Source organism: Drosophila obscura, unplaced genomic scaffold (assembly GCF_018151105.1).
Source record: "Drosophila obscura isolate BZ-5 IFL unplaced genomic scaffold, ASM1815110v1 contig_73, whole genome shotgun sequence".
In the NCBI taxonomy this organism is placed as follows: Eukaryota; Metazoa; Arthropoda; class Insecta; order Diptera; family Drosophilidae; genus Drosophila; species Drosophila obscura.
This window is the reverse complement of record NW_024542865.1, coordinates 2,123,800-2,141,622: the sequence shown is the minus strand read 5'-3', so window position 1 is coordinate 2,141,622 and position 17,823 is coordinate 2,123,800. Positions and strand designations below refer to the sequence as shown.

General features: G+C 44.4%; 4 protein-coding genes across 4 annotated transcripts; 2 read left to right on the top strand and 2 right to left on the bottom strand.

Moving 5' to 3' along the window:
- Nucleotides 1-597: 597 nt before the first annotated feature.
- LOC111065090 (vitellogenin-3) lies at nt 598-2,277 on the bottom strand. The gene is made up of 3 exons (XM_022353069.2): nt 1,980-2,277; nt 1,520-1,911; nt 598-1,430 (listed from the first exon to the last, which is right to left on the bottom strand). Exons 1-3 carry the CDS (start codon nt 2,188-2,190, stop codon nt 759-761), a joined length of 1,275 nt encoding a protein of 424 aa, XP_022208761.1. The 5' UTR covers nt 2,191-2,277; the 3' UTR covers nt 598-758.
- A 1,063-nt stretch (nt 2,278-3,340) lies between these two features.
- LOC111065091 (probable RNA 3'-terminal phosphate cyclase-like protein) lies at nt 3,341-4,769 on the bottom strand. Its single transcript, XM_022353070.2, has 3 exons — nt 3,872-4,769; nt 3,636-3,789; nt 3,341-3,578 (listed from the first exon to the last, which is right to left on the bottom strand). Exons 1-3 carry the CDS (start codon nt 4,682-4,684, stop codon nt 3,394-3,396), a joined length of 1,152 nt encoding a protein of 383 aa, XP_022208762.1. The 5' UTR covers nt 4,685-4,769; the 3' UTR covers nt 3,341-3,393.
- A 188-nt stretch (nt 4,770-4,957) lies between these two features.
- On the top strand, nt 4,958-5,559 carry LOC111065073 (gametocyte-specific factor 1 homolog). The gene is made up of 2 exons (XM_022353041.2): nt 4,958-5,174; nt 5,252-5,559. The coding sequence occupies exons 1-2, from the start codon at nt 4,977-4,979 to the stop codon at nt 5,546-5,548; spliced, it is 495 nt and encodes a 164-aa protein (XP_022208733.2). The 5' UTR covers nt 4,958-4,976; the 3' UTR covers nt 5,549-5,559.
- A 2,621-nt stretch (nt 5,560-8,180) lies between these two features.
- LOC111065180 (programmed cell death protein 4) lies at nt 8,181-17,058 on the top strand. The gene is made up of 4 exons (XM_022353202.2): nt 8,181-8,876; nt 10,894-12,338; nt 12,422-12,561; nt 16,586-17,058. The coding sequence occupies exons 2-4, from the start codon at nt 11,010-11,012 to the stop codon at nt 16,656-16,658; spliced, it is 1,542 nt and encodes a 513-aa protein (XP_022208894.1). The 5' UTR covers nt 8,181-8,876; nt 10,894-11,009; the 3' UTR covers nt 16,659-17,058.
- The last annotated feature ends 765 nt before the right edge of the window (nt 17,059-17,823 follow it).

The window sequence follows — 17,823 nt, the reverse complement described above, 5'->3', positions numbered from 1 at the left end:
AACGGAACGGGCCAAAATCAACAACGTCTTCCCTTCTCTGCCACCAACCCTTCTGTCTGTCACTCTCTTTGTAGTACTCTGGGCATAACTGTTGTTTTGTTGTTGCTTTCGCCTATTCCTATGCATGTGGATAAAGTTCAACTTTGACATTTACAAAAAAACGGCAAGTGCACAAGGCGCATGCCCCAAAAGCGACAGCAACAATAATTGAGTTTGGAAATCATTTAGTGCAAAATAATGCAATATTGCACCAAGCAGTGCAGTGAGCGCTCAAGCAGTCAAGTCTCAGCCGCTTGACTGACACTAGTTGCCGTTGCCTCTGCCTCTCTCTTGAAAGCACTCGAGATTTCCTCTAGCCTCTAAGGCTGTACTGCTTTAATTTGCTTTGCTTTTGTTTGAAGGCAGCACCATAACGGTATTAAAAACCCATATATGCATTATGCTTTTGAACAGATGTTTTGCCAGAGAGAGGAGTAGCAAGTTTAACGGTATGCACATCCTTGCTCTCAACTGCTCCCCTCACAGCTCAATTCGTGGTGCACAGGAAAGTACTGCAATTAATGTTAAAATATTAAAATAAATTCATAGAAAATGGGATTTAATTTTTAGAAAATTTGCGGGTTTTATTTTTTGTGGGATTTTTTAAGGTTGTTTTTTTTTCGTTGTTAGTTAAGTTAAATTTTCTTCAGAGCTTGTTTGTTGTGTATGACATGAGCATATCCAAAGGGTCCGGGGGGTGGGGATGGGGGTGATGGATCCTAGTTCTGGTGATGGACACCGTGGTAGGAGGCCTGCTTGTGGGCTGGGGTACGCTGGCCGAAGGGGCTCTTCTCATTGACCTCGAGAATGTAGTCGCCCTGGAGATCAAAGTCGGTCTGGAGGCCCATGTAGGCGCGCTTGCCAAAGCCATCCTTCTCCTTGTACTGCTGCAGCGAATTGGCAGGCACAGCTGGGAAGTTGCGCTCATTGCCCGGACGCACAGACTCGGCAAAGTAGCGGGTAGCACGGGCCACGGCCTCGATCACGTTCTTGGCACCGGGCACACCAGCAGCCGGGCCATTGGGATAGAAGTCAACATCGCCGCAACGGAAGAAGGTGCCCATGCCATAGGCAGAGGTGTGGATGGCATCAACGAAATCAGCATCGCCGCGGGACAGGCCAACCAAGGCGTTGCGACGCTTGGAGAGCAGCTTGGCGGGGTCCAGGCCGGTGATGCGGCGCAGCTTGTGTCCGGTTTGGGCGGTGAAATCATTGCCGGCAGCACCAGCCACATGGGCGGCAATACCCTGGCCAATCAAATGGATAATCTCCTGGGGCACACCCTTGTTGGTCAGCTGCACGAGCGTCTGGCCGATCATGGCACCGGTTGCAGTCACATCGAGCATGGCATAACGCTTGAAGTTGGTCAAAGTGGATCCCAGATCGATGATCTAAAGATGGGGGGGGAGGAAATCGAATAAATGAGTCAAAGGGGTTTGTTGGTTTTTTTTGGTTTTTGGGGGCTTGCTGCTTCACTTACGATCAAATCACCGCTGGCTGTCTTGGCCGATTTCCATTGATCCGACTGCTCTTCGCTGGATGTGGAGGTGTAGTCGTAGTCCTTGCTCTTCTCCTGTCCCTGCTGCTGCTCCTGGGCATTCTTCTGCTGCTGCTGGAGGTTGTAACGCTGGATGTAGGCCTGGACCAGCTTGCGCATGGCCTTCTTGGCGGTCTGGCTGGTCTGGGGCAGGCCAGTCAAAACAATGGTAACCTCATCCTCACCGAAACCGGTCTGAGCCTTGGCCTTCTCCACATAGTTGTTCAGCTTGGCCTCCACACGATCGCCATTGGATTTGATAATCCAAACGGGCACATTGCTGGGGCTGGGCACAAAGCTGGGCGTCAGATCGTGCTTGATATGGCTAACATGATCTGTGGCGGAAGGAGGATATTATTTAGTGATTATTCAGAAAGGTTGGGGGGGGGTGCATGACACTTACAGATCTTCTCAATCAAATTGGCACCCTTATGCAGGGGCTCGTTCTCCAGACGCTCCCAGGTAATGTCGTTCAGCGAGGGCACATTCTCCAGCTCCGAGGCACTCAGCCATTTGGTGGGCTTCAGCTCGTGCATGCTCGTCGAGGATGCATCCTTGTTGGCATTGACCGCCACGCAAAGGCAGGCCAGCAGCAGGCACAGTCGCAGGCTCATGATTGGATTGATTTCGAATCGGGTTGGGTTGGGTTGGGTTTTGTTTTGTCCAAACGTTGATCGACGTTTGATGGTTGTCTCAGCGATGTTTTGGCTTTTTATAGAGCGCCCGCTCTCAGACGTTCTGAGCGGCGTTTTGTGCTGACCAGAGGAAGTCCAAGTCTGGCTCTCGGCTCTGGGTTCTCTTTCTGCTGATCTTGCACACGGGAATGCATATTACGAGCCAGCGAGTGGGCAAAATGCTGCATTTGCAAAAAAATCCTATTCGATTTTGCGTTGGGCAACCGGATCTGTTATCAGAGAGAGGTTCTTGAACCATACTCGTGTAACCTGAGCCGATTGGAAACGGCAACAAAAACACTTAGCTTAGGTACATCTCGCTAGCAAAAAAAAAACAACAAACTACAACAAAAAACGCAACAAACTTGCAGCGACTGCGGCTAACGCAGCACAAAGTCAGGTGCTGGATGACAGCCCAAGGGGATTGTGCAATGCCTACAGATGCACCACACCAAATATATACAATATATATAGATATATACAAAATTATATAGTGCTCTAACCAGGCACAGAGGGATCCAAGGAAACTAAGTGCCAGATTCTGGCAAATACGCGCAGAGCGGCGGCTCCTTTCTGCCTAAGTTGAAAATCATTTTATGGGAAACTTTCCCACACCAAAGCATCTTCAAGCCGGGTCAGGAGCTGTCCAGCCATTCATATCTTCGATAGCTAGCCCTACACCACACAATTTCCAAATTTCTTAACATAAATATTCTATATACATATATACAGCTTTATAAAACATTGCAATCTAACGCCAATGCAATTGTGATACTCTCGACGCGGACGACTCTTTGCTCTATAATCAACATTTAATATTAAATATAAAACCTTTTGGTCCACACATGGAGCTGCCTTGGAAAACTTTAAAAACTTATAAAGATGTATATCTAAAAATTAAATAAATTCCCGATGGGACATGGGCAAAGGGAATTCTGTATGCCAGATATATGATTTATAGCCATGGTTTTGATGGCCGTGCCCCTTGGCTATAAATCACATCACATTTCTGTATTTCGTTTGGGAGTATTGCAATGCAATCCATTAAATGGTACAGGATATTAAATTCGTTTACACAACATCGAAAATAGTTGCGGGGTTTTCCGGGGTTTATTCTAATAAATCGTTAGCCTAGAGAATCAGTTAGTTGACACGTTTATTGATATTGGTATAGCCAATGCCCACACAGGCCATGAGCACCTTTTGGGCACCGCGCACATCATCGGCCTCGTCCTCATCTTCGGCCTCCGGATTCTCCAGCTTGAACGTAATCGAAAAGAAGTCGCGCAGATGTTGCAGGAAGTGCACCGTATAGGTGGATAGAGCGCCTGCAAAATGGAACTTAAATATTCGAATTCTTATGCTCTGAGCGCTCTCGGTCGTACCTGTTAGGAATTTGGAGACATGCTTCTGTCCCAGGGCCATGTAGAGAGCCGCCAGCCATTGGTAGGCAGAGTCACAGCAGCCGCCACGATAGATTTCATCTAGCAGACGCATGGCCACCTCCTGGCCCAGATCCTCAGGCACAGCAGGGGTATCCTAGACAAATGACATACGAGATATTTTAGGATGAGATGTTCCCATTAGGGGGGGGCGGGAGAATCTGATTATTGCTACTTACAGACTCCTCGCGGGTATTGGAACTACAATCGGCGGCAAAGCAAACGCCCTCGGTGGTCTCGGCCAGCAGACAAATGCCAAATCCCGGGGAATTGCCCGACATTTTGCCACGATTCTGATCGGTATAGATGTACACATCGGGCAGGAATTTCAGCATGCATCCCTTGGCGGACTCCACGGTGCGATTGGCCATCGCGGGCGACACTTTGCACGCATATACCGTGCCGCGTATGCGCTTGATCATGCCCTGCGATTGACACTGGATGGCACGCAGACTCTTGCGCACGGGGCAACGGAACTCAATCTCCCCGCCACCCAATGGCGCCACACCGCGCTTCACCACACGCAGATCGAGGCCCTCATCCACCAGGAGGAAGCGTTTCAGCAGGGACAAAGCGGCCCCCTTGATGTGATCCACCGAGGGTGAGTCCTTGCTGTTGGTCACGCCGCGCAGAGTGCAGTGCAGCGAATTCTTGCAGAATGGCCCCAGGGCAATCAAAGCATCCAAATAGTAGCCAATGCCACGCTGGACACAGCAATCGTGATGGATTTGGCCGCCATGCAGCAGGCCGGGCGTGAACATAACACTGGTGCCGGCCGGATTGAGTTCGATTCGTGTGCCATTCGTGATTTTGTCCAGTAAACGTATCAGACTGATCTCGTATTCCCTTAGACCGGGGGCGGATTCATCCTCGGAGCGAATTTGTGTGATCTTAAGGGGCTTGCCGGATAGGCAAGCGAGGATTAGGCGCTGCTTAAGGAAGTTGCTGCCACGGTAAATCAGGCAATTGCCTTCCTGCGCCACTGGCGGCATCGTTTAACTTATATTTAACACAATTTACTTAAATTATTTCTGCACAGCCCTATGCACGTGCGTCCAGAACAGGTAAACAACAATCGATACGGTAATCGATATAGTATCGATGTTTTGCTAGCTATGTATGGTGCCGATCTGGCAGCCTTGTCTTAGAGTCGTAAACCATCGCAAGCCGCAAAACATCGATAGTGCCCGCGATGCTTTGACACCTCGACTCGATACATCCGCGGTCACACTAATTGTCTGCCGCCGTTTTTGTGTGAACAAAAAAATTTTGCTGCTCCTGAAAATGTCGTCGCACAAGCTCCTGAAGGTAGCACCATCCGACAAAGATGACTACCTCATCTGTCCGTTTGCCGAAGCTCATTCCATTTTGCGCAGTCGCATGGCCGTACACTTGGTCCGCTGCGCCCCCAATCATCATGGCTCCAAGAAAGTCCGCTGTCCGTTCAACATCACCCATATTTTGACCATAACTGAGATGAAGGTAAGCGTTGGCTTGGCCATTTATCAGTCCATTAAACAATATAAGCAATCGGTTGGTTTTGCTTTTATTCTCATCAGATTCATGTCGAGGAGTGTCCAGATCGCTCTTCATTCGCGGAATTCGTGAATCCGGATAAACTGAGCGCGCCTGAGGCGCTCCCTCACGAGAAAAAGGAGCCAATCGAGTCCAGTGAGAATTGGGACGACGAGCCGGCGGTGGCCACTTACGATCCTATTGCTTATTGCAACAAAAAATTTCTAATTCGTAATCCCCAGGGCAATCCGCCAGCAGTGCGACGCGAAATACGCCATAACGAACGTATGCGCTTTAACGAACATAAGAGACGCGAAGAAATGTTTAAGAAAAATAAATAGTCGCATTATATGAGAATATATTCACGGACGAGTGTGTACACATATGTATACGTACGAATTTACATACATACATAGCTGGTTTTCTGCATTTTGTCATTTGATCTATTCTCTTCCCTTTGCTTCCTATTCGTTTCCCCTTTTGAAAATTTACCGCAATATCGCACGGAGACCAACGCTTGACCAAAATTTGTTTGCGGCGGAGGTGATCACGAGTTTAATCAATTTTAAATTTTTTTTTTTTATATAAAAATGTGCTGAAACATTTCTCGTAATTCACTTACTTATTTAGACAATATAATTAACAGAAGGGCAAAGAACCGTTTTATTTAAATTTGTGATCGCCTGTTCTGCGTAGAGGATACCAAGGGTATATATGTTTTAGCTGCAGGCAACTCATTTATTATCTCAAATTTCCTGCATGCATAGGTGCCTTGTTTCACACTTCCTAATGTTTAAAATATTCGATTCCATAGACTATATTATTGCTAGAACAAACTATATTAAAAATACAATCAAGACCGTCGATATAATATTGAGAGCGGAAAGGAAAATAGGGTATACAATTGGCCATACTCGATAACATATAGCTGATATGTAGTTACCATGTACAGTAATTGACATTTTTGGCTTGAACCTTATTTTATAAACAATGCAATAATAAGGAGTCCCTAAAATGAGCCAATCTTTTAGATAACTGAGTCATCAATGGAATAAAATTATTTGTTTAGGGCTGAGAGAGCTAAATAGCTAGTATTATCAAACGGAATATCAAATTCGAGGAATATCAACATTGAATGTTTTGAAGAAAAAACAATCGATACTATCGTGATAGTATCGGGCTCAAAAAATTATTAAAAAACCATTGAAACCTGTTAGGAACTTGTCCAACTTGCAATCTTGTAAAAATTAGATGCCACCTGTCGATTTGTTTACAAATGTGTCTTCGTATTTTATAGCAGCCCATCCAAACATATCATAAGCGCACAGTCAAGCTCGATACTATCATGATAGTCGCAAAACAGTCGATAGTAGAGGCACATACAAGATGTGCAGCATACAACGAGGGGCGCAGCTGAGCACGAACGTTCCCAGATCTTGGGAATGGCCGGTGCGGGCCGCGCGGCTCATGCGGCACCAGCCGACGGCAGCAGCGGTTGTGTACCTCCAAAATATATGTGCAGAATAATTTTTAGCTGCCGAAACCGACGTTATTTCAGTTACGTAAACGGGTGTGCCGATCACCCTGGGCAGGCCGTTTGAATTGGTTTTCGTTTTGTTTTGAGGGCTGGTGTGTAGCGACCATCAGGGCCGGATCAACCCTCAACCGACGAAGCGGTCATAAAATATTTTTTCGTTTTGTTTTGAGCTGATGTTGCGACGGGCGCGCGGTTCCTTTAGGCTAGCCTTTGCCTCTGCTTCGGCTCGTCAATGCCTCAACCCGCGTCGAGTCGAGCGACCTCAACCGGGCGCCACAACTGGGGCCCCCTTGATTTTTCTCAGTGGCAGTTGAACCTCCAAATATGAATACAAATATAATGGCCACTGAGATACAAAGGGGGCAGGGGGGGGGGGACCGGCCCGAAAGGGCCACACACGCCCACAACAACAGGGCCACAGGCCACACCCAGAGGAGCACGGGTTGGGCTTCAGTCATTTTGGGGTACGCACACGCGGTGCCACGGGGCGCGAGCCGACGCGGCCCCCGAACGCGGCCATCCCAGCCGGCGGCGCGCGCGCCAGCGCGCCCCCGGAGCGCCCGAGGTAGTGGTAGAGGCTAGCAGTAAAATATCGAAACTATCGATAGTGGCTCACAATTAAACGCAGAAATGAGTCCGGAGAGCGTTTTGAGTGCTCTCTTTCGACTGGGTCATGGCAAGGTATGGCCCCAGTATTAAGCCGGCCAAACTTTATTTAAGGGCCTCGTAAGGACCTCACCCTAGCCCCGACGGACTAAATATACCATGTTTGCGCGAAAGCACAAAATCCCGCACGGTGAGTTATGTGGTGAGGTGGGTATTTTTCTTGAAAGTTCTGAATTTTGTGACGTCATACTTCACACCTCATATCTTATGCTTGCGGCGCAAACAAAAGTTTAGTCGTGTAACGTCGCTTTGGCCGTTTTTGTTTGGACCCTATTATCCAAACAATCCCATTAAAAATAGTTCTGAAAACAAGCCAATCCTAAACAAAATTCATTGAGGAACTGGATAAAATTATTGTTTTAGGGCTGAGAGGGCCAACTAGCTAGTAATGTTAAACGGAATATCAAAATCGAGGAATATCATGTCACAAAATATCATGGTATGGCAGCCCTTAGCAACTACGAATTGCACGAGTCTGGCAGCGCCTCAAAAACGACGTCACATTCGTTTTATGTTGTTTTTGTTTGAACCTTAATATGTAAATAATCCAATAAAAAGTACTTCTGAAAACTTGCCAATCATGTAGAAAATTAATGTATCTATCGGCTAAAATTATTTGATTAGGGCTGAGAGGGCCAACTAGCTTGTAATTTTAAACGGAATATCAAAATCGAGGAATATAAACATTGAATGTTTTGAAAAAACAAAAACAAACAGCAAAATATCGATACTATCGATAGTGCCCTCGATGGTTTGACACCTCTATCACAGTTATTAATTCCACGGCGTACGGTGTTTTTCTCCAGCTCATCCAAAAAAAAACGGTTTTCTGCCCAGCAAAAATCTTAGATCAAAGAAAATTACTAACAACAACAGCGCATTGTATTGGCTACTTGAAGAAAAGTGCAGCTACAACTGCAACAACATAATAAGCTCCATCCCGCTGCTCCATACATACCAGCCAGTGTGTATGCAAGTGTGTGGGTGTGTGCAACTGCATCGTAGGTTCCAGTAAAAAGCAGGAGGCAACAAGGAGACAAATCGGCTGCAACGCTGAAAATCCAAATCATTTTTTTTTGCTGTGAGCTGTGAAAAAGAGTTTAAAACGAAAATTGAAAAAAAGAGCTTTTCTCCCACTGCATTTTCGGGCCCACGCAAAATTGCCGCAAAGCCCAAGAACGAGGAAGTGGAGAGGAGAGACAGCAGCAGCACACCAACAAAAAACAGGCTCAGTTCGGCTCAGCGCAGTCCAGGCTCCAGCGCAGCGCGCCAACTTCAACTTTGTGAACGCACCCAGCCGACGTCGACAGCGCTGCTGTTGCATTTGCTGCAGTTGGCCCAAATCGCTGCTGTTGCTCTTGCAGTTGCAGTCGCCTCGTTGTGGTCGCCGCGAGTGTAGGGCAGCATCGGAAGAGATAGAGTGAGACTCTGAGCAGCGCGAAGCGAAGCAAGCAGCACAAACAGCGGTAAGTGCTAAAAGGGAGGAGGGGAAATATAAAGAAAGAAAGACAGAAAAAAAAAACAATCAGCGAAGAGTGATCCAAAGTGAGAGCAAAAAAAAAACTGGCAATTGCCGGCGAATGCGAAACTAAAAGCGAAAATACAAAACAAAAATACATAAAATAGAGTGGGGGGGGTCACAGTGTCTTCCCGAAATAATGGATGGCTTAGATTTTTTCTTTTTATATCCGTAACAATGGGGATCCTTCTTAGCGCTTCTGACACCACATATGTACATACATGTTTACTCTTTAAGAATCTGTGAAAACAATTGAAGGCCTGCTACTTCCGAGCATCTATAGCAGACCTCCAATTGGTTTTTGGAAATTTCGGGAATTTTTCTCATTTGAGTGGAGGAGATTGGCCTACGTGATAAATTGGACCGGCACGCACGCACGCACAACCGAACAGTAGCGTAGCTGAAAAACAGCTGCCTTTTGTGACCAAGGGAGAGAGGTTTTTCTTTGAAAGGGTGGGGGTATCAAAATTTGTTTTTGTTTGTTTGGCTATACAGTATTTATTTATTTGTGTATTTGCCTTGGCTAGCTCAGGCATCAGTAAATCTTATTTGTCATCAGCTCATTCCTGTTGCTTATTTATTGTGATCGCGACTGTTCATAGACTGTTGAAACAGAATGACAGTAATGATAGACAAATAAATGTACATAAAATATAGGTAACCCTGATATTTTGCCCTGACACTGTACTAAAGTACGTTCAGCATACAATGTTGCGTTCTTCTTCCTCTTCTCTGCTAGGCTTCTGAGCTTTGCAAAATTTTGCGACGCAATTTCGGCAGCGTCGGTTTTATGCTCCCTCTAACATTTCCATGTTGAGAGAGTAAGCAAGAGAGCGAGAGAGCGAACAGCCGAAAATTGTTTTGGTTTTGCGCCCTATCACGAAAAAGGGGGCACAACAAGTGCGAACATAGCTCCGGGGTGAGTGCGAAAGGGATGGATGTCGATGTCCATGCCGCGGCAATAACATAGAAATTTCGTAAAACGCACTAAAACTTTCAAGGTTAAACCGGGCAAAACAAACATAAGAACCGGTTACAGCATATAAACGAACGAGCGGGCACAGTACATAAGAACTACCCAAAAGAATGAGGTAGGGGGGGGGGAGTGTAGAAGAAGTAAAAGCCGAAGCAAAAGCAACAGCGACGCAATAATAAACCTCAGAGGCAACGCTGCTTTATATACATATGGTATATAAGTACAATATATATGTATGGATGTATGTTTATTGTTCTTATGTATTGTATGTTTTACATGTTCGAAAAAATGCACCATTAGCAGGGATGTGGTGTGAAAGAGGAGAAGAGTAGTAGAAGCTTTACTGGTCTGCTGCTCCTTTTCACACACGTCAGCAGCTGTCTGTCAAATGCATACATACATTTGCACATACCTACAAGCAACTTCATTTCGAAGTTATTGGTTAGACAGGGATGGCGCTAATGTTGTGCCGGGCGCTGCCAAAGCTTTAACGGTAACACAAATTATGTCGTTTGTATGCTTGTGTTTGTGACCTTGAATTTTGACAAGGGAGAGTTTGCCCACTCGTACACCCACACACTTTCAATTTTCAAAAGACGCAATACCGTTATTATTGTCTCTAGCTGTAGATAGAAGAACTACAGTTCCATATACATATATTACTTGCATAAAGTGCTGAAAAAAATAACTGAGAAATTGCACACTTGTAAATTTGTATGTACATATGTATCGTTTACAATATAAATATATGTTTATATATGTTTATACGAATGTATGCATGTATGGGTTGTATGGAGGCGACGTGCCAGACAGCATGTGTTTTTGTGTGTTATTTTTTTTTTTTTTGCCTTCGTCAGAACAAGCTTTTGGGCACGAGAACAGACCAGACCAGAGACCCAGACATTTGGAAAGCATTCAAATTAGCTTTGAGCCACATTTTAACAAGCTTTGGCATTACTTTTTTGTTTTTGAATTCTTTTTGTTGCAGTAAGGACCGGCACCTGGTGTCACAGTACAAAAACCAAAACGGATCCCAAACACAGCGCCAATTTTTCAGTGCATTCCAAGCGGGGCAAGAAGAAAGGTAAAGGCAAGAAAGCAATCATGGAAGTCGAATCATCATCCCATACCAAACATGCCAACAACGGTAGCGGTCGTCGCCACAACTCTGGAGGCTCCGACTCCAAGGAGAGCTCTGTGGAACGCGAGCTGAATGGCGACATCCAGGCAGTGGAGATCAATGGCGGCTCCAATGGGCATGGTCTCATCAAGAAGCCGCTGCCCGTCGGCGACGACGGACGCATTAAGCGCAAGGCCAAGAGGCTCATACAGAGACAACATAGTGGCAGCAACGGTACTGTCGCCGCCCTAACCAATGGCAGTGGCCCGGGATCGGGCAGTGCCAGTGGTGCTAGTGGTGGTGGTGGTGGTGGTGGTGCCGCCGCTGCGATTGCCACCGGGATTTTGCCACAGCCAGGTGGCTATGTGGTGCCGCATCGTCGCTGGAAGAACAGCCGCCGCTCGCGGAATCTAACTCGTGGTCGTGGGCTACCCAAGAAGGGCGGCGCTGGCGGCAAGGGTGTGTGGGGTCTGCCCGGCTCTGAGGCGCTCGCCGAGCTCTACGAGGACGAGAACGATCCCAACTATGACAGCGAGTGCAATGATCGGAATGTGGAGCTCCGTGAGGTGATCACCGAGACCACACCGGATGAGTTCTTCAAGCTGGCCGAGCCGATTGTCTTGGAATACTACGAGCACGGTGACACACACGAGGTGGCCCTCAGCTTTGATGAGATATTGCAAAGTCCATTGCGAGAACAAATTACCTCGATTCTCGTGGAGATAGCCATGGATCACAAGGACTCGCAGCGCGAGATGACCTCGGTGCTGATTTCGGATCTATATGGTCGTGTCATTACTGGCAAGGACATCGAGAAGGGCTTCAACATTCTCCTGTCCAATTTGCCCGATCTCATACTCGACACCCCAGAGGCTCCCATCATGCTGGGCAATTTTATGGCCCGCGCCATCGCCGACGATTGCATCCCACCGAAGTTTGTGGCCAAACCCGAGGAGCATCTGCAGCTGAGCGAGTATGCCGAGCAGGCTTTGCGACGTGCCGACTCGCTGCTCCATAAGCAGGTTTGGGCGCATCTCGACAATGTCTGGGGCATGGGTGGACCGCTGCGTCCGGTGAAGACCATTACCAAGCAGATGACATTGCTACTCAAGGAGTATATATCGTCGCGTGATGTGGCCGAGGCCCATCGCTGTCTGCGTGCCCTCGAGGTGCCGCACTATCATCATGAGCTTGTCTACGAGGCCATTGTCATGACACTGGAATCGCTTAGCCAGACCACCGAGGAAGCAATGTGCGAGCTGCTCAAATCGCTGGATCTCACATGTCTGGTGCTGCCAGCGGGCATGGAGCAGGTAAATGGAGCTGTGGAGAACATTGTGTGCATATGGTATATTAATGTTCTGGTCCCCTTTCCTCCTTTCTTGACCAATTTTAGGGCTTCATTCGGGCTTTTGATGATATGGCAGATATTGTGTTGGATGTGCCCTTGGCCTATATAATACTCGATCGTTTTGTCGAGCGCTGCAACCGTGCCGGTTTTCTCACCGACAAGATCATTAATAATGTGCCATCGCGGTAAGTCGCTCATTAACACTCTCCTATCCCTTTTTCTTTTCCAAATGCATAAAAAAAAAATCACCATCGAACCCATACTTACGAGTACATAAAAACCCAACAATATGCAATAAGAGCGAGTAATTCTTTACGTAATCTTAGCTGGGCATCACCGATACACGCCCCCCAAAAAAAGAAACCACCCACCCACCTTCTTATACCCCCCCGCCGCCATAATAAAAAGTTGTTTACTGGCAAATACCCTGCACCATATGGCACACAGCATATCAGTTTCATTCCGAGTAAGGTACGGAATGTACATTGGACTTGGAGTTCCTTGAAATGAAAGAGAAGACTTGATTAACACTTGTTGATTATGTTTTTTTTTTTTGCTATACGCTCGTGTAGGGTATAATATTTAATGGCCTGATAATTTCCATGCAACTATTTTTATAAGGAATCAACAGCTGTTTTTGGTCTTACCATATCCGTCTGTCCTCTGTGTTCCTTAGAACCACATTATTTCTGTTTTTTGTTGCAAGCTGTTTTAAAGATAGCTTAAGGGCAATTGCATGCTGATGGAATTGTTTGTTTCCCAGGCGAATGTTATTTTCCGCATGCTATTAAATGTTTTCGATATATTCGCAAGAATGCCCGGCTTTATCTGCAAGCTTTGCTCAAAGGCGCCAAAGGCTATTCTATTTTTAAAAATATGTATAAGTATGTAGGTAAAAGTAGGGTGTACCTTTGAATTTGCATGGCCGAATGTGTTTGTTTGTTCTGCTTTGGAGTCTGCCGATAAGTATACCTAGCAGTATGTATGTATGTATGCGTCTGCTGTGCTTTTATCTGTGTGTGTTTATATTTTGTTTTTGCCGGCTTCGACTTGTTTATTATTCTTTTATTTTTGTTGTTGTTTATTTTCTTTATACGCTTTTAGCTCAATTTCTTATATACACACAGGTATGCATATACATGCACAGCGATATATGTATGTATGTTCCTGTTTGTCTGTGTGTGTGTTTGTTTATGAAATTTCTATTGCGCAGTTTAGTTTTTTGCTTCGACACTGACAAGGCGCCGCGACGCTGCCGCGTCATCCATTGGGGCAGTCCGGGCCAGTTGCCGGTTTATCAGGTGCCTGCCGCCGGCTAGTTATATTTATATGTACATATAAATATTTACATACATACAAATACACATGTATGTACTCCTAGAGTTTTTAGCTTTTTGTTTTTTTTTTTTCTCCTTTCCTTTCTGTTTCTTTTGTTGTTTTTTCTCTTTCTGTTTCTGCTATGCATACTTAATTGTTGATTTATTCCCCTCGCCTTGGGGGCAATATCGCTGTTTGATTGTACCCTTGCAAAGAGTGTGTGTTACAATGTTTGCTACGGTGAGAATGTTACCCCCCTCCTCCCCTGTGTGCGTGCCAATTCTCGATCAGTTTCCATCAGAGAAGTCATGTTTCATTTTGTAACTACAAATCTATATGTGTATGTACCCACACAGCTACTATATCTATTTACATTCTGTACAATCGGTGGAAAAGCAATGCTTAGTGATAAAATCAGTTGGTTCTTGACATTAAAACACACATCTCTGAAATTGTGATATAGTTTTTAAATACACACAGCATAAAATATAGCGTTTTTATATGCCATACCTCTAAGCGTCCGTGGCACGTCCTTGCTCTCAAGTGCACCCACACAAGTGAATGCTGCCAAAGAGAATGCCGGCGAATGTTGCCAAATGAAAAAAAAGCTCACCGCTTCTCCATAATAATGAACGGTTAATGCTTTTAGGAGAAACAAAAAAATGCAGCAGGGTATCAAGAGGTTCGGCCTCAATGACTTTTCAACTTGCTTTTATCTGTTCTAAAAAAAGAGCCACATTGCATGAACATATGTACATATGTATGTATGTACTCGATATCGATAGGGAGAGAGGACGGCTCTTATCGACGTTTAGTTTTGTGTTTGGATTTTATTTTTTATCGCATCAAACTTTTGGTGCAACAACCTGCATGTGGCTCAAGATCGTCTTGAGTGTGTGTGTGTGTGTGCGCGAAGGTAAACATGGCGGCCAAGTTGCTGTTATCGACCTGCTTGCCACTCCCACTTTAGTTGCTTTTGCTGCTGCCGCTGCTGTTGTTGTTGTAACTGCATTTGCATTCGCCTTGGCTGCGGCTATTGCTCTTTGCCACTTTAAGCGCAGCAGCGACAACTAAATGCAACAACAACAACTAAAATCAACAACAAAACAAAAGTAACAACAGCCATTCTCACTAATACAGGGACCGAAACATACATACATACATAAACTCCATACATACATACATACATACACAATACCCCCTGGATGTTGTGGCAGACGGCAACACCGCCAACACCGCCAACGAAACTGCTCACATTTCTATAAAAAGCCAAATTTATGATGCAAAAATAAACTACAAGCAACAAAAACAAAAACAACAACAAAAACCGCTGAAAAAAAGGTCTAAACTCAAAGCCAGATGAATTGCACATAACGGGGTATCAGGAGTGTGCATGTGTTTAAGCAGCTGCAGTGGCCGAATAGTTTGATACCCTTACTAAAGGCTAGGAAACTGAAACTGTAGCTTGTTAATGCCGACTGTTATTTGATCTCTAAAATGATTATACAAATCTAAAAAAAGAAGCTAAACTCCGTGTCAGAGGAATCGCACAGCGGAGTGGCTGGGCTGTCAGATCTACAATTACGAGAGTATAGCGGGTGAAAAAGCCAGATGCGCAACACTGTCTGCTGCGCGAAAGCAGCTGCTGCTTCTTAAAGGCCGGCCGCCTTGCTTTTGTTCTGTTATCCTCTCCTCTCGCGCTCATGTGCTTTGTTCTTGTTTGTGGCCGGGTCACTTATCATTTCACATTTTGTTTTATTTTACTTGACTCTTTTTTTTTATTTTCTATATTTAAATGCAGCAATTAAGGCTCTGCTTGGCATTTTGCAGCTTAGAATTCTTCGATTGCGCTTGTCAAAGCAGCCGCCGGCTCTCTCAATAAAAACGAAAAAAAAAACAAACACTGAATACAACAACAAAAACTAGTTTCAATGCTTTGGCAACTGTCTGCAGAGAGACCGACCACTGCACTGCAGCTTCTCCCGCTCTCTCACCCACTACTTGCACAGCTGTTTTGTTTTTGTTGTTGCAGTACTCTGCAGCTGAGAGCAGTCTGAAGCAAAGAGAGCGACAGAGCGAAAAAAGGGTCAGCAGTTGAATGAACTTTTGTGCAAATTGTTTGTTGTTTAAGATGTTGTTTTTTTTTTGTTTTTGCCAAATTTGCGCAAATCTTTTATGCAACACTTTATTCCGTTTTGTTTTGTTTTGTTGGCTTGTTCTTTGTTTTCTTGCATTGCATAATTGTGTAATTGCAAAGTGCGTGAGTGTTTGTGTGTGTGTGTATGTGTGCAATTGCTCTTCTCTTTTTTCAAGCGAGACTTTCTGCAGATGTCAATTTTCATACCCCGCATACACAAGGTACAAGGGCATAAATATACCTGCTGTGCATGAATTTTAAGAAAAAAAAACTATATTAATATCGATTGGTTGTCTCAAAACGGTCAAAATTTAAGTACATCTGGGGACCTATTTCACAATAAGCTTTGCTTGTTAGAGCTAAAAGGGGTTTATTTTATTTGTCCACTGTACAAATCAGAACCGTTAAACTATACATTTTACGAGGATCAATATACATATGTACATATATGATTCAAGAATGAAGAAATCTATTTGGCCCTATCCGTATGTCTCTCACCTAATTATGATATCCTGAGACTATTATGGAACTATTATTGCTCCCTGCTGCAATTGAAAATTAAGAAATTGTTAAGGTTATAATATTATTAATGGCTCTTTATCCTATGGCTGAATTATGATCACTGATCGATCAGTTGTTATTTGGTAGAAATTCCATATTTCAAGGCAACATGTATAAATATTTATCAACTCGTTTTTCTATCATCTTTATAAAATATCTAATATTTTGTTTGTTTTTTTTTCTATTATATACAGCGGACGCAAGCGCTTTGTCTCGGAAGGCGATGGCGGTCATGTCAAGCCGGCTATTTTTCCAATGCGCGACTAAATTGGGGAGGAACTTTTCTAAAACGGGGTGGACTTATGTAGTATGCTTATATAAACAGCCCCGCCCTCCCCAAAAAAAAAAAAAAAAAAAACCCAAAGTCAACCAAAACTATTAGCAACAACAAAAACAACAACACATAAAGGATATATCTGATGAGTGGAAACAACAACTACAAAAAGGAGCAAAATATCAAGAGGATTCTGAGGAGGAGGAGCAGCAGCAGCAGCAGTAGCAGTATAAGAGAGAAATGCATTATTTGTCGCAAATTTTATTGATCCACAGAGAAACTATCGCTTAACTATCGAGAAAACAAACACACACATAACACAACACAAAAAAAAAACCCGACAACAGAAACAACATTAAACAATCAATCCGGATATTGATCTCCGCGTTTAAACTATAACTATAACGATTTAACATACACACACACAAAAAACCATACAATACATACATACATATATATTAATCTAACGAGGAACAGCAAATCTAAAGCAAGAAATATATATTTTAAATATGTGTATAAACAAAAAAAAAAAAAAAAAAGTAGAGATCCAGTTACCGCCCAAGAAAGCAAAACAAAAAAGAACAAGAAGAAAGTAAATACCCTAAAGAAACGGCGGGAGGGCACGATGATTGAATTTGTTTTTTGTGGAAAGCCTGGAAGTTGAGGTTTTTTTTTTGGTTTGTTTGTTTGTTTGATGAAAGAACGAACGAACGGACGGATTGATGGATCAGATCAGCGGCGTACTTATAGCACGGCTGCCATTTATAGTATGTCTCACTTGCAAGCGAAGCAAATTACTTATACGAACTGTTATACACAACAACAACCCACCCACACACACACACACACACACACACACACACACACAAACAACACACACGCGCAGGCAGGCACTTATAACCCCCCTTATGATATTTCATGTGAAAACAATGCAAATTGAAGGGTACAAGTAAATTAAATCAAGAGAAAAACTGTGGCCACTACTACTATTGGCGGCGGCGGCCTAAAATGTCCAAACAACAATATTATTTTATTGTAACATGTAACATTTTCATGTACAGTTATTTTTGCTTACCATTTAAACTTTGAATGTCCCTTGAAATTTCTTTTCTCTGTTTCCCGCCCAATTTCTTTTAAGAGCTTGTGTGTGAAATCCAA